Raw genomic sequence first — 16,427 nt, 5'->3', positions numbered from 1 at the left:
GACAGACAAACAAACATACTGATCGACCAACTGATTGACTGACATACCAATCGAAGATGGACTGACGGAAAGACAAAAAAGCAGACAGACAGATCAGTATGCTGTGAACATGCAACCATAATAATAGTCAGAAGAAAAGAAATGAACCAAGCAGTACTGATCTGAGTGTATAAACACAGCAAGGGGTGAGTAAGGGAGCAGAGGATGGACCTCGGTTTTTTCGCCTGATCCAGCCATCCCTTTGTGCGGTGATGAAACCCAGTTCATTTGCACCTCTGAGGAATAATCAGCGGGAAGGCTAAAGCCTGTCGTCTTCCCTCTACACGACTCGCCATGGCCTTTACTCTCCATGAACTGCCCAATTCTATCAGCCCATTCAACGGGGGAAATGTGCAATTAGAAGAGATTTCCGAAGCCTATATTTCAGTCGATTAGAAACGTTTCATTTTAGTTCACGCTGTGCAAGTTCACTCCATCAATCCTTTTTCTTTTTTTTTTGTTTCGGGAATCCTTGGCAGACCAGTCACGATTTTGCTTTCCCTTTGAATGTTTTAACGCAGCCCAGCAGATTGGTGACTCAAGCCCCTTTAGGCACCTGTACATTAAGCCATTAACCATTGATTTTTCATAAACTTTTCATATTGCCATGCTCGCTGCTCACAAAGCCATTCTTTGTGGTAGGGGGGGAAAAAAGAAAAAAGAAAAGAAAGGTATTTTCTGTGGCTGCTGTCTAAGCCTGCCGTTACAGCTTTAAGATGATGCAGTCATTAAATTCTGCTCTGAGAGAGTCTCTGCAGTGCAAAGAGAGATTTAAAGAGTAAAGGAGAATGTGAGGAGAGCGTAGCATGATGAGAGGACAGCTTTATGGGGTTTTGATATTAAAGTTTGGTGTGCAGCCTGCAGCGATGAGACACGTCTAACACTGTTTGAGAATGAGCCTGAGACCTAACACAAATCATTAACGGGGTTTCTTCTCCCTCCATGATGTGCAGCAGTCGCAGCGTAAACTGTGTGCTCGACTCTGGCGGCACGTTCATGTTGGTGGGTTAGAGAAAGAAAGAAAGAAAGAAAGAAAGAAAGAAAGAAAGAAAGAAAGAAAGAAAGAAAGAAAGAAAGAAAGAAAGAAAGAAACAGTTTGATGTGTGTGTGTGTTTGTGTCACAGTGCCTGCGCTGTGCAACTAATTAAAATAGTGTTAGTAAGTGTGAGAGAGTTGGTGATTGTTGGCCAGCTGTTCTGTCTTCTCGATGCTCTAATCCACAGTAATGCCGCTCAGATCCTGCCTGTTCATTACAATGCAGACTATCACACAGTAAGAGAGGGAGGACATGATAAAAAAATTAAATAAAATGATTTCAAGAACTAGTTACAAACATCTGGGCACAAATGTCCTGATTTATGTAGTAATTTATATTATTTTATTTTTTAAATATTCCCTGAACACAAACAATGAGCTCATTTTAGCAAAAAGTCGTTGGTACGTTTCTGACATTTTCTGTTAGTTTCTGGTTAAAATGTTATTCATCATTTGATCATTAAGAAAAAAAATAAAATAAAAATTAATAAATATATATATATATATATATATTTTTACACACTCATTTTTATTGACTGTGATATGCAGGCTTTTCTACCATCCAACCATCTGCAGCAAAAATCCCACTTCTCTTCCTCACAGCCTTGCAAAGCGGGATATCCCTCCCACCAGTTTATGTATCCTTCCTTCTGCTTTATTATTTTTACCGCTCGTAGGGTGAGATTTATCTCCCCTGCATAGTGATAAAAGCTACTTCACCAGCAGACTGGACACATCATATAAATGTATTTTAAAATCGGAGTTATGAGAGGAACTGTCACCTCTCACGTATTGAGAGTAAAACTCACGCAATTCGAAAATATGAAGTTGAAAGCTTGGCTTTTCCCAATAGAATTTATATTATCATTTTTTTTAAAAAGTTGTATTCATGCCTTCAAACCGCAAAACCCCAGCCTACTGCTTTCATCACAAATCCCACCATGTATACAACCTCGCTTTTGAAGTTGTATTGAAGACATTTGTGCATGTAAAAAAGAAGAAAAAAGAATAAAGCAGGGACTATTTCTATATATATATATATATATATATATATATATATAAAAATGACAGGACAGTGCAGGTAGCAGACAGGCAACTGTGAAATTCCATGTTTTGCAATGTGTGGACACATGAACAAACAGCAACACTTACAGTTGTGCCCTCCGGCGTTGCTGATTTTGAGAGCTGTCAGGTTGTATAGGAGATGCTGGAACTCAAAGGCGGACAGCGAAGGTTTAAACCTCCCCTCAATTTCATGAAGTCTGTTGAAATGAAAAGACAAAAAAAAAATAAAAAATAGAAAAAAATAAAAACAAAACATCACTCACAGTATTCTGCTTAGTGCATGCACAGGCTATGATTAAAAATCAAAAAATTAATTTTTTTAGTACATTTTTGTGGCAGACTTATCAACAGCCAGAGAGGTTTGTAAGACGATAAGGAATTCCCTGCCATGCACGTGTTTGTTTTTTTTTATCATCTGATTTCCCTGGTTGGTGCTCTGAAGCGCTCCCACATACTGTGCAGGGGGAGAGAAATTTAAAACAGAAAAAAAAAGATGTAAATGTGCTGACTTCAACATAAATTCCCAGTCTTGATCATTGAGCTCTGCCAGCTGCTGAAGGATATTCTGCAAAGCCAGACAGTACAGCTGACTTCTACTTGTTTTACCCCCGGTGTCACGCCGTTCTTTCCATCTTCGTGACAGCTGCTGTGTCAGCTCCCACAACACGGATGTTGTGTTACTTTTTTTTTTTTTTTTTTTCCCTTTCTATTGTGTGAAGCTCCCAGAGGTGAGGAGCAAGCGGCAGAGAGAAGTACACCCATGTGATGTTTATTGTGCAAAAACATGGTAAAGACTTGGTAACCCTGTGAATATGTGCTGCCACACCACCTGATTGGAATGTGGCAAACCATTAATACAGTCCCGGGGGGGCTTTCACTTGCTAATAAGTCATTATCTCGAGAGTTACAAGTGCCTTTAAGGTGTTAATGAAAAAAAATGGATTTTTGTTTCTCAGCAGCTACCAGGTGATGTCGGATTTCACAGGGACAAACTCTTACAAATGAAAGTCAGCAGAAACACCATGGAAGGTGTTTTTCCTCAAAACAACAGAAGGAAGACAAATTCAAGGGGAGTTGGAGACGACTCTTACCTGCGGAGCTCAATATGAGCAATGTCCCCAATCAGAATTGTTGCTCCCTGATTCCAATTCCATTTTTTAAAGTTGACACTTTCCCAACTCAGTGCTTGGATTTTAAATATATTGATCTGCAAAGTGATTCATGGTCTACAAAATAACATGAAAGTGTTCTTTGTTCTTTTCCGAATTGTGTATTACACTTTGAATGACTTTTTAAATGACCTCATTTCTTATTTATATTAGTTTTCCTGTTGTAATACTGCCTTGTTATTATCCTATGTGCTTTATATTTATTTTTTATCTAGTTTTATATTGTATTGCTGTTCTGACATCTCCCTATTCGAGGTTCACGTTCTGTGACGAGGGGCTCATCTTCTAAATCTTCCAAAACCCTTACTTACTCAACTACCGGTATATTGAAAAATGCTGACTGTCCTACTAAGAGTTCTTGTTTTTCTAATTTGCAATCTTTTAGCTTTCATCTTGGACTATTATCAGACAAATAATTAGATTTAGCCAACGTATCAACAATAAAGAAAGCAACATTTACATTTAGGCTGACCGGACTATTATTTAATGCTAAAACTACTGAGACGTGAATAATTTGGTAGAAGTAGAGCATGTTAAACTCAGTGTTCAGATATGCATGATGGTAGCATTTATTCGGCAGAGTTGCTGCTGATTCATGCAAAACAAAACAAAACAAAACCAAAAAAAAAAAAAGCTTTTGTCCTGAACTATGGACCTTGTTTAAAATAGGTACTGTAATTGAAAGGGACACACACTTACAAAATAGAAACCTCCATTTTTATAAAAGACCTGAGAAGAATACAGTGTGAAACCTTTAGCTTGTTAACCATATCAGTGTACGTCAGGCGTTTCAATGGCCTCTAATTTATCAGGCCAGCTCTTCTCAGCGTGGCTCGAAGTCACTTTAGGAATGCTCTATTTTGTGCGTAGCTTGGGTTTCACACATAAACACTCACGCTGTGCGTAAAGTGTGTGTGTGTGTGTCTGTGTGTATGTGAATGCCCGGCTTGCCACACAGTCTCTCTTGACGCGGCGGGTCCTCGTTCCCTGGCCTGACATGTAGGCACAGTAATAAAGAGAGGCAATTACAAACCGGGCCTCAAAGCCAACGGTAATGGAGCCGGCCAGACAGCGATAAGCAGAGTGCGCATGAAAGTGAACAAACTCCCAGTCATGCTTTCCCTATGGAGCATCAGTGTCCCTTTTAATCAGCACCAAGCAGAGCGCGGAGAGCCGTGCTGTAATTAAGCCTGCTCCATGGAGGATGAGAGGAGATCATCAGGAGAGAAAAGCCCAAAAGCATACAGGACACACACACACACACACACACACACACACACACACACACACACACACACACACTACACACACAAGTAGTCTTAGATAGACAGGGACAGATAGCGGTACAATGTGAGCAAGGGTGTGGGACGTGAACAGCATGCGAGATGATGAGTTACCATTAGGTTAAGCATGTAATAGACAAAATAAAATAAAAAAATGGCTTGCATTAATACATATGAGTGTATCAGTCTTAACACTAATTACACCTTATATCATTGCATAATGTAAGTATACAGATGCTAGGGTGGCTCATTATTTTTATATGGCGCTATTATACTTGTGCATGCGTGTGGAAACTTGTGTGTTTGTCTAATTTGTGTGCGCATATTGACGTTTGTATGTGCTTAATGAGATTTGTACGTCCGTAATGAGATTTGTATCTGCGTTCCAAAGTGTGTGCGCGCGTAATACAATTATAACTGAAAGTGTGTGTGGTGAAATCTGTGCACAGAACAGGTGCCTGTAAGTGTCTCTGTCTTGACGGGTTGACTTTTTTTCCTCTGAATGTGCTTTTTTTGCTGTTCAGGCAAGGTCCAATCCAATTCCTGTATCACTGAGCACTATCACAGTGATGCTCACTAGTGTCATAAAGGCTGTACAGTGGAGACCAAAACCCACAAAGCCTTCCAGTTTACCCTGAGAGCAATGAAAGCCCGGAGTTATGGCTGAATCTAAACCACAGCAGGGGAGCAAAATCCGCTCATAAAAAGAGCCGAGTGAGAGGCTTTCCTGAGGTGGAGATGAAGAGACATTCTCAGGTTGTTGTGAGCATGCACTGATCTCTGTATGCATACCAAACACATTACACATGTACAAATTGAATTACACGTGCATTAATCTAAATCACACACACTCTAGTTTTTAATTTTACGTACCAGACAGACGCGCAGCTATATGCATACTTAAATCAGACATTCAACTAATTTTATTAATGGCTGCATACTTTTAACAAACATAGTCTATGAATACTTAAGTAATCTACTTTTAATACTCCTTGTGATGCCTTTGTAATGTATTCTCAATAGCTTTTTATCATTCAGCATTTTGTGTCTAAGTTGAGAATTTCTTTTACTAGTTTTTTCTTAAGTTTGCTGAGAAACTATTTTGAAAACAAAGTATCTGCTTTTCATTATGACTGTCTCTCTATTTCGTTTTCATGTTCTCTTTATGTGCGTGTAGGTTTTCACCTCCATGCTGATGCATGCTTTTACGACTAGTCCACATTCGTGAAGCCAAACAGGCTAAATGAGTCAGTGGTGTGTTATTTTCAGCATCTGTCAGTAGATCTGTTAGTAGATCAGATTCCACACGTGTGTGCATGAAATCTATTGTACCCGTTGTTAGATACACATCCCTATAATTAATCAGGCGATAGGTTGGATAAATTATATGGATGGATTGACGGTAGGATGGATAAATGTTAGATTTATACATGGATTCATGGCTGGATGATGCATTCAAACGTCTACTTTGTGACCTGAACCTAAAGTCGACTTATGTATGGTCCATGAGTTTAGAATATACTTAAATCAGGAATTTTCTTATTTTCAAACAGCCTGCAAAAATGTGCTGTACACCACAAAAACAGAAAGTTTTCGGCCTTGAACTGGAGGGGCCTTTGTATCATAAATAAATCACAGGCTTAGCCAGGCACATAGTAATTCCATGTTTTTCTTCACCTATAGCCACAAAAAAACAAAACAAAAAAACATGTGTTTTGTTTCAATTCTGAACAAACTCTCCTTTCAGATCTCTGTATTTTGTGGGCGCTCATCTATATGATCAAAGACACTGAACTTTCAAAACATGTCAGAAATTAGCGGAGTGCCAGATGGGCCACGTGCACGATACTTCCTCGACTTTGCTTACTGCTGCATATTGGCTTCTGCCTCTTCTCAGCATATTCTTGAAAGGCTTCTTCAGGCAATTTGAGGCTGCGAGAAGCAGCGGCTCTACTGACCTACTATATGTGGAGAGTGTACAGTGTGGATTTAATGTGGAGGAGAAGCGGGGCATCACAGTGATTCTTTATGGCGTACATATTTTGCTTACGTGGCGCGCACTCACGCAGCAACAAGCCGGGCAATAAAGCCTCCCCGCCCACTGATTTCAAGGGAACAGAAAGTGAACAGAGGGAACATCAGAGAGAGAGAGGAACGGATGCTACCTTATATAAGCCATTCAACCTCCTCCTCTCACCAATTCCCTTCCCTCTGGCTGAAACCCCCAGCTTCCATATCATTTTCCTTCATCTGATTGGGCATTCTGCATCAGGTGGGAACATAGAACCACTTAGTGGGTTAACATATTTACCATCTATGAATGCAGATGCTGCCAGTCAAGAGAGATGTCAGGAGCCAGTGTTTTTGCTCATTTTTATTCACGCTTTCACACGAAGCACTTAGCGACACGTATTTCCTTTTTCTTTCTTTTTTGCGACATTATTTTTAATGCCCGTGCTGCATCTGATTGTTATAGTAAATGAAACCTAGTGTGTAAATGTGTGTGTGACATTAAGTGGAAGAGGGAAAGAGTAGGAGCATGGGGTAATGCTGCAGATCATGTCGCATGGTGTATCCATACATGTACCAGGAGTGTTTAATGAGATCTGTCTCTAGAACTTCTCTTGAGGAGAACATTTAATGGTGGTCTCTGTCCCTGAGCTCCTGTGCATGTCGGGGGGGAAAAAAAGAACCAATGGGCTTCATCAGCCGGGGCTGTGGGTGCTGAGGGGAGACTCATTACTGGAGCGCAGACAGCAGAGCATGAGTGGCGTGGAGGAACTGGAGGGGACGTAGAGCCAGAGGCCGAGGTGGGCGAGATCCCGTGACAGAGACGAAGACGGGCTGGAGGAGCAGCGTGGACCGATGCCACCGCCTTCTTCAATGGAGCTAAATTATTGATGCATTCAAAGCCTCCTTGTCAACTTAAGTAAAATATTTACACTTTTTTTTTTTTTTGCATCTCAAAGACAGCCTCAAATCAACAGCAGTCAACAAAGTGCAAAAGCCCGGGGTGGAACTGGGACGTGATTAATAATGATTTATACAAATCAGATTGTTGTTTTCAACCAGAGCAGGCAGCAGGTTTTTAACAATTTATGCTGAATAAAGAATATGAAAAAAAAAAAGTTTGAAGAAAACAAAGCTAAAAGGAAAATAAGAATAAGAATTAAAAAAAATAAAAAATACGACTTCCTCCAGCATTATGACAGTTCTGCTCTGCATCTGTTAATTCAGAGGTGTCAAACAAGAACGGTCCCGCAAGAGGCAAATCAAACAACCAAGCAAATTGTAGAAATTTCAAAGGAAACATTGAAAAAAAGAAAATCTCAAGAGCAGCAGACACAAAGCCAACCGCATCGTTTTATGCAATTATACACATTCTAATCATGTATACAAAGCAAAACTTTAAAAGTTTACATTTAAAATTATTATGGTACTATTGTACCACTCAAAGTGAAATTCGGCTGCATGTGGCCCCCAATCTAAAATGTGTTTGTCACCCCCCCATCCAAAATTCTCCAAGTACCTCCAAGCAACCAATACACACTTATTGAAGTTTCACAAATTGATCTTTTAATAAAGAATTTGCTCTTGGGATTAATTAGGTTATTCTCTTCTCTTCTATTATATTCTATCTATCTATCTATCTATCTATCTATCTATCTATCTATCCATCTATCCATCTATCCATCTATCTATCTATCTATCTATCTATCTATCTAGATCTAAATAAAACACATTCAGAACTTATGACATTCATAAATTCATACCTTTTAATTATAATCTGTCACCTGTCATCTATGATATTGTGCTAACATATTAGGCTTGTGTGGAGGGAAAATAGCTAAATTAGCCTCTTTTTTTTTTAAAGATTAAGTGTTAATAGGTTGTGTTGCTTTTTATCTTTTTTCAAACTCACACGTTCAGCGTTTCCCATGTGAATTAGCAGGAGAGAGTTTAGTATTTGGCGTGACCACCCTTTGTTTTCAAAGCAGCATCTGCTTCATTCAGTATACTTCTGCACAGTCTTTGAAGGGGTGTGTGCATCGGTTGTCATATTTTTGTCGACACACACTAACAGGCAATTCAGAGTCACCAGTTACCCTCAAACGCATGTTGTTGGAATGTTTAGAGAAAACCAGAAAGAGCCCACGCATGCACAGAGACACGACACAAACTCCACCTGGACAGGCCAGACTCAATCCAGGGATCTGCGGTGAGGCAAGACGACCGAACCACGACGCATCATGCAGCCTCAGCTTCCCCGATTGATCCCATTACACTTTGAGTGACTAAATGACCTCCTCCAATTAAGAGCATTAAAAACAGCCTGTAGGCTGTGTACATGCACGTGTCAACTTTCATAGATCCAACATGCTTTTTCTTCCACAGCTCTGACCGGCTTTCATCAAATTCAGGTTTTCTTTTTTTTTTTTTTTTTTAAGCACTGCTGACATTACAAGTATACTCGCTCCTGCCCAAACTGCCAACAGCCATAGCGGGAATTTTAGACGACCGACTGCTGTGCACAGCCTTCACTGCAACCCCAAACCAACACTGTTAGTTCATACGGTGCAGCGTCCATCAAATCAGCCCTCCGCTCGCTGAGGATTCGGGCCGGCTCTTTGCTCATGCTTTAATCATTCCCCATCTGAACCAGCGCCGCTCCCTTCCCCGGGCAAAGTGCAACGCACACTCAGAGGGCTGCAGCCTACGGTACCTTCTCTCCAGCTTTTTTGAAATGTTTTTACATATAAACTGCTTTTGTTGATGTCTTTCAGGAGTAGCCAACAGGCAGCTTTGCAATCGTTACGTACCATGCCACGTACACGTGGAGGCTCTGCAGGACACGGTCAGGAGAGGACACAGACGCGACAATGCAGGACTCCCCGGCTGCGTGGCTTGTTCATTTCTGAGTGGATCCTCTAATTTGATTTTTCTGTGTCTCGCTGGAAAGACAAAAGAAAATCAAATCCTCCTTTGGGAAGATGAGGGCTTCTCAGGCTGGAAGTTAAGTTGGCCTGTGGGTGCTTAGGAGCAGAATTAAAGATGGAAACACACGAGCCGAATTGAAGGCAAATCGCAGCAAAACAAGTGTGAAGGAGGTGCCGAGTGGGATGAGAAGGATTTACTGGCTTCGAGACAGTGGGCCAAGTGGGGGAAGAGAACAAAAATAGAGTGAAGGACTTAAGCCTGAGTCTTGAACTGGTTCATTGTGGGGGCCAGGGTCAGCTGCACCCACCAACCTAGGTTGACGGGCCTAATGAGATCCCGCCGCAACAACATGACTGATTGGGCTCACGCTTCCCCACAGGCTGTCACACCAGTGTTCAGCCATGGTCGGCCGCCTCCAGTCAGTCCTTGGCCACGGACTGACCACTTCACCATGAATGAGATCATGAGGGAGACTTGGTAGAGAGCGATGTGGCGCAACGAGAACGAGCAGAAGGTTTTAAAGCGAGACAAAATATCTGGTAACGAAAATTTGTGAAGTAAAAAAAAAAAAAAAAAAAAGTGGCAGTGGTCCATCTTTAAAATAGCCGAGGGTCAGTATGAACAACTCACTGGGCTGACATCACAAGCGGATCATGAATAGTACGAATGTGAATATTCCCTTTTGTGATGGACTACATGTTCAGTTAAGAGTCTTGGTGCTACTGAAGGTGATGAAGACACGATGAACAACCTTGGTCCAGAATGAACAGATCAGGAGAGGTTCATATTCTTTCCCTTTCATGCTGCTCCATACAAAAGCCCACACACTCAAAAGTATTAAAAAAAAAAAAACCTTTCTGGTGGATTTAATTGCTCCTGCTACAAATACTAAGCATAAAAACGTATCTCTTTCCGACGGAATTATAGTGCAAGTCATGGACGTGCAAGCTTTATAAAGCTGAAAAATGTGATTTAACATGAATCCAAGGCTAATGTAGGGTAGTTTGATTTAGTTGAATTAAGAGGTAATCTTCAGAAGTGCAATTCACAGTGTCACTTTCTCTCCATTGTTGCGTCGAAGAAAAACACAGTTTCAAGCTGTTACTTTGTGAAATGCCTCTTCATCTGCCCAATTCAACCTGCTGGTGCCTATTTCCTCACTTAAAGTGTCGTCTCACTTGGCGGGTTGAGTCTGATTAACAAACTCTACTTTGTGAGCAGTTTGCTGGCACAATCCATTTGCCGAAGTATTCAACTTAAAAAATAAAAATAAATAAAGCCTTAGTTCACTTCCATTGGGGTTCTGCAGACTAAACACCTCGCTGCAGATTTTCATTGATGTGCACATCAGAAGAATTCCTGCTTCGGTTTGGCATTCGCGAGCTTTTTAGCTGGAAACTTGTACCGTCAAAGTAAAATCACAAGTTCATTAAGCTGGACACGCAGTGTTGCTCTGGAAATTAAAAGGAGTGATAATACATTTTTATTTATAATGCACTTTTTTTACATTTCAGTGCAAATTCCAAAGTGCTTCCCTACAAGATCAACAGTATAAAAAAAGACGGCATAGAGTCTAGAAACTGGTGAAAAATGTGGAAGGATCTATTACCGGCCCACTGAGGATCTCGTCTGACTGATGCGTAAAAACCTTCATGGATATGGAATATCTGGAGTGGGCACCACAGAGTACAAAGTACTGGACCGACCTTATACAAATAGGGTTTCTGTTTTTAACTTAATTGTGGGTGTAATGGAGCCATTAGCAGAGATGCTGCCGTCATTGTGGTGTTTTGTAATATTTCTTGAATCTCTCCGGCTTTCGTCCAGATCACAGATTACAGATCATGTCCCATATTCTTTTCTTTTTTCTTTTAAATTCTGATTTGTTTGCTCTAAATCTCTGATTTGTTTGATAAGTTCTTCCACCAACACATGGTATCACATTTCATTTTGTATTTGCGGGGGCTTCGCAGTTCATCCAATCCCAATAATGTAGCACATGTTGATATATATGAATGACTTTGCCATATTTGTGTGTATATATCTATGTATGTATATACATGCTCCGATGCACAATTATAATGAAACGTTTAGTAATATATTGTTTAAAATAGTCATGGAAATAAAAAGTGTCCACTTTATTATACTCCTTATTCAGACTAGAATTTGCTTCTTATTTTCTTTTTTGATGTCTTCCTGTCCTTAGTTTCTGATCATTTCATTATCATGCATGCAAAACACTCATTTCAATATTCCTCTTGGCACACGATGCCAAATTGATCATTTGCAAAATCTATTTACTTGAGCACGCATTTTAGCACACTTTACACAGGATTTTAGTAAATGGCTGTTGAACGGTCACTCCATTACATGCAATGAGTCACTACTTCGAGTTACTTTGGCCTGTCTAAATGTAAAATGCCTTCTACTGAGCACTTCAGTCTAGTCTAATAAAGTGTAGTATTCAATTTAAAATACATCTCTGCATTTCTTGAGAAATGGATCTCTTCGTTGTGAGTAATTCCAGCAACAATAAAGATAAACTCCTTTTCAATCCCACTCAGAGAGAGACAAACTCGTCCTTTTTGCGTGACGGCCTCCCGGTTTTACCTCGGAGAACGAAAAACAAACAATAAAAAATGCCTCATCGTGAACTTTTGTGACGCTAACGCAAACAAACTGTGGGTCACAACACTCACTCTGGCTGGCGGGCGACATCTCCAGCACTTCCCATCCTCAGTTTCCCGAGTCGAGACGCTAATCAAATGCAACGCAACACAAACAAACTATTACGGATGACATACGCACGGCTATAAGAATACAATCTCAAGGAGAGACAGCGGGAAAACAAAAACAGCACACTGCCAGCCACAAGTAATGTAAACACCACCGGCTCTGTGTGACAGAAACTGTGACACAGTTTGATTTTGATTGCTCGCTATCTCTATCTCCACATCCAACTTCTGATTGCTGCGGCATTCGAAGAGGTGCGGTTTTCCTTGAATTACACCAAAAAAAACCACACCTACCTGCAGAGCCTAATAAAATTACGATTTACCGCGAGGCAGAGAAGCGACGGAATTTCAAAATGGCTGTGTGAATGTGTTTTTATCTGGAATGTTTCTGAACGGAAATGCGACCTGATGACTACAAGCGCCGAGTGTGGCTCTGTTTGTAGGTGTGGGAGGCTGGAATATGCATTATGGAGCAACCTGAGTGAGTGAGACTACTCAGACATTTAAAACCGCAGCTGTTCACAGCAAAGCGCCGCTGTAGGTCAGGGATGCTTTAACTCAGACTCTCAGACATTAAAAAAATAAAAATAAATATATATATATATATATATATATATATATATATATATATATATTATATATATAGACGGCATATTTAATTCAAACTTAACTTTGCCATTAAGTTTGAGAATCACACGGTTCAATTTTGCCAACTACATAAACTATGCAATGTGTGTGTGTGTGTGTGTGTGTGTGTGTGTGAGTGTGTGTGTGTGTGTGTGTGTGTGTGTTTGTGTGTGTGTGTGTGTATGGGGGGGTCTCTGCTGAGCCTCCGATTACCTGGACGGGAAAAAAAAAGATGTATTTCCATTTACTTGAACAACCTTTACACTTCCAGATGATGAGAATAAGAGTGGGATTTTCACACTTTTCTGTACCTACACAGTACATTCTGTGCATGTTATTTAGAGGTATATCTGGCTTTCATAAGAGGTTTTTATTAGGCCTAATGTTTCACTTCCCGTGTGTCCTGCATTTATTAGTGTCGCCATCCATTATATTATTGTAATATTGTGGTCGTACGCTCTTTAGAGCAGACTGTTAAGCTGAATTGAATTGATATAGATGTCTGTCTGTAAAAAGGTACAGTTACTTTCTTTGTGACTAAAGTAATGTGTTACTTGTATGTTACTTCTTATTAATATAGCACTTTGGATATTGAACATTACAAGGATATATTTCATTGGATATTGCAGATTTCAGTTGATTAACTTCTATCTTAAATCGTGTTGTATTCCTTTTCTTGCCTATTTTCTCCATTTATTTATTCTTATTACATTTTGGATGATATATTCTATATATCCACTGTGGGAGGACAAGCGAGATGCGATTTCAACTCGACTCTGTGTCTGCATGTACAGCAGATTTGACAATAAAGCTCACTTTGAAACTTTGAAACACGGTTGTGATACTTTAGCTGATAACTGGTTCATTCATGAAGTTCTGTTGAAGTTCCATACGTTAGCTGAAAGTCAAACGGTGTTGCACACAACTTTTCTAGGTCAGTTTGAGTTATTAACTTTTCATAAAGTCTCGCAAGTGCTTTTCGGCAGTGATGTAGGACTCGATATAACACCTGATTTTAAAGAAATTACTCTTGTGTATCAGAACAAATGGTAGTAAAACAGTTCAAACAAAGTACCAACTTATGAAAAGCCTCAGAAGGCTAATGGTGATTTAAGAACACAAATACATTACAGGTGCCGCTTTGGTGAGAGACAGCAGCTTCAAACCTGCTAAAATCAATGGTATTCTCGTAACTTTATAATATTGTTTCCTCCCAACACAGTAAAATGAAAAACCCCCAGGAAGAAACAATACTTTTTCTCACAATGGCTTTATTTGAGGCCAACTAAACCACACAGTAGTCAGCACTAACATTATGAGCACGTGTCTAATAGTGTGAAGGCAAAAGGTTCAAATCTACACTTACTGATCAAGACATCAACAGACCTAAAAGCAGGTCAAACATAAGTCCTGTGGGCCAAAACTGCCATGTTTGGACATTTTACTGTATTTTGCACCAGAATGTATCGTTCAATTTGGCTTCATGTTGTGATCATAGTCGTTTTCTGTAGTAATTGTTTAGTTTTTTACATATAGAGATTTCCAGAACCTATAATCTGTACCATAACAAAGACAAATTTTGGTATCTGATGTTACCACTTTTCTTCTTGAGCTTTACTTTCTTATCATGGCTACATTGAGAAAGCTTAAAAAAAAAAATACACCGAGGGAGTATAGCTGATCATAAAAGTCAGAATATATTTTTTACTCTCATTAATGTTGCATAATCAGGCCCATTAAAAGCCATACATCATTAAACCAGTAGATGGGAGTAAAGTGTGTGACGTATCATGGAGGAGGTGAAGGATGTGCGTCCTCTCTGTGTGCCCTTCAAGTTTTATATCTGTTTCTTTCTTCATTCTTTGTACTGTTAACGCCACAGTTTTCCTCACGGAGATCGATAATGTGTTCGTCTCATCCTCTATAGCTGTGGCAGCTTGTAGGTAACTTCGAGTCTCAGTGTCGACATATCGTGCTGCAAAAATCACCAGCCCCCTCATATCGTACCTCCAGGCCATGGATCCCCCCCCCCCCCCCGATCCATCTCGTGCTCTGCATGCCGCCGCTATAATCCACTCAGCTTTGCTTTCCCCTGCGACAACCGAGCCATCCCACCAGTCAAAGTCCCGCCATCCCCCCCCTCGGAGCTGAACAGATGAGTGACCTCTGCACTCTGAGAATCATCATTCTAGTGTCTTCAGTAAAGCTTACCTCAGATCACCTCTCCCCACTGAGAGCCTACGAGTACCGAAGTAATGTCTTTTTTTTGTCTGCTGTCCTCTTTTAGCTCCATTTCAATCATTTTGGTGCACGTTAGACTGTTTCTTTCCCATCATTATCTGCTCCTTGATCTTCCTCTCTCCACTGCCGCTTCATGTCGCCGCCGGGTAAAGAACACCGACTCAATGTATAAAATGCAAAAAAAAAATTAAAAATGAAAATGCAACGCCACGTCTCTTCACCTGCCAGATCATGACAGCCAGTGTGTGAAAGAGCTGGCTCATCACTACATTCATATCCTGACGCTCTGCCGGGACCACGACGGCGGAGTCAATGTGGGTGAGCCGTAATCGGCACACGGGCGTCCTGGATTGTCGCCTCTCTGCGGACTCTACATATATTTTAGCAAGAAACCGAGGGAGGGGCAGAGAGATGCCGCGGGTAAAAAACAAACAAATATCCCGACATCTGGGCGAAGGCTTCGGCGTGTGTTCCAGAGAGACGGCGGTGATATTAAAACAACATAAACAACAGCGAGACTGACAGGTTCCCGCCGCGCATGCCTCCATCCCTGTACCTGACAATGAAAGAGCGGTGAGGCGGGTGGCCGGGGTCAGAGTCCAGCACCGGCTGGGATGTAAGGTCAGCAGACAGCGCCATTCCAGAGCCTTGGAGGAGCAGCGAGACGCGGTCCGGGAGCAGCTCCGGGGTCTCGGAGGTGAAGGTGATGGTGAGCGGCTGGCCGTAGCTGTGGACTCGGTGACCCAGGAATTTCTCTACCAGGAAAAGAGAGCAGAGGTCAGAGGTCAGAGAGGTGAAGGGAGTCCGTGTTGTTAGAGGAGTGTGAGCCGCCGACATGCAGAAAAGACCGACATGATGTCTTCCGTGAGCTGGAGTGGAAAATCAATTATTCGTTCAGCGCACATTCGAAAAAGACGTAAAACAAACGTTACATATTTCGAGTAAAAAGTACTCACGTTCTTCACTTCTGTGAAAGTACAGATGCAGGATAATTAAAAAACAAAAATGTTAAAATATGAACTGTCAGTACGATCATTGTATTTTATGACGTCAATGAAAATACCTTAAACTCTGATCTTTGTTGTGAAATACAAGAGGTTATCACCACATCAGCAGAAATGTTTTTTATTTTTCCAAATAAAACGCGTGGCAACGATAATCTAGAGTTGTTTTGATGGAAATGTATAACACACAGTATTTTTTCTTTGAAAGTACTGGTAATTCTGCTTTTATTGCTGACAATGGTGTTAACTGTTACATTAATGGTTTTCCATCATTGTCTATTTTATCGCATT

At 40.7% G+C, this 16,427-nt stretch overlaps 1 protein-coding gene across 1 annotated transcript in view; it reads right to left on the bottom strand.

Annotated features, from left to right (window-relative positions):
- lamc3 (laminin, gamma 3) overlaps window positions 1-16,427 on the bottom strand; it is a 131,429-nt gene that overhangs the window by 39,302 nt on the left and 75,700 nt on the right. Inside the window, exons 10-11 of the mRNA XM_080476718.1 lie at window positions 15,689-15,887; window positions 2,227-2,336 (exon numbers count right to left, since the gene is read on the bottom strand). Coding sequence (XP_080332844.1) covers window positions 2,227-2,336; window positions 15,689-15,887 — 309 coding nt within the window. The remainder of the gene's footprint in view (window positions 1-2,226; window positions 2,337-15,688; window positions 15,888-16,427) is intronic.

Source organism: Lipophrys pholis (assembly GCF_963383615.2).
Source record: "Lipophrys pholis genome assembly, chromosome: 12".
NCBI classification, from domain to species: Eukaryota; Metazoa; Chordata; class Actinopteri; order Blenniiformes; family Blenniidae; genus Lipophrys; species Lipophrys pholis.
This window is presented reverse-complemented; position numbering and strand designations above follow the sequence as displayed.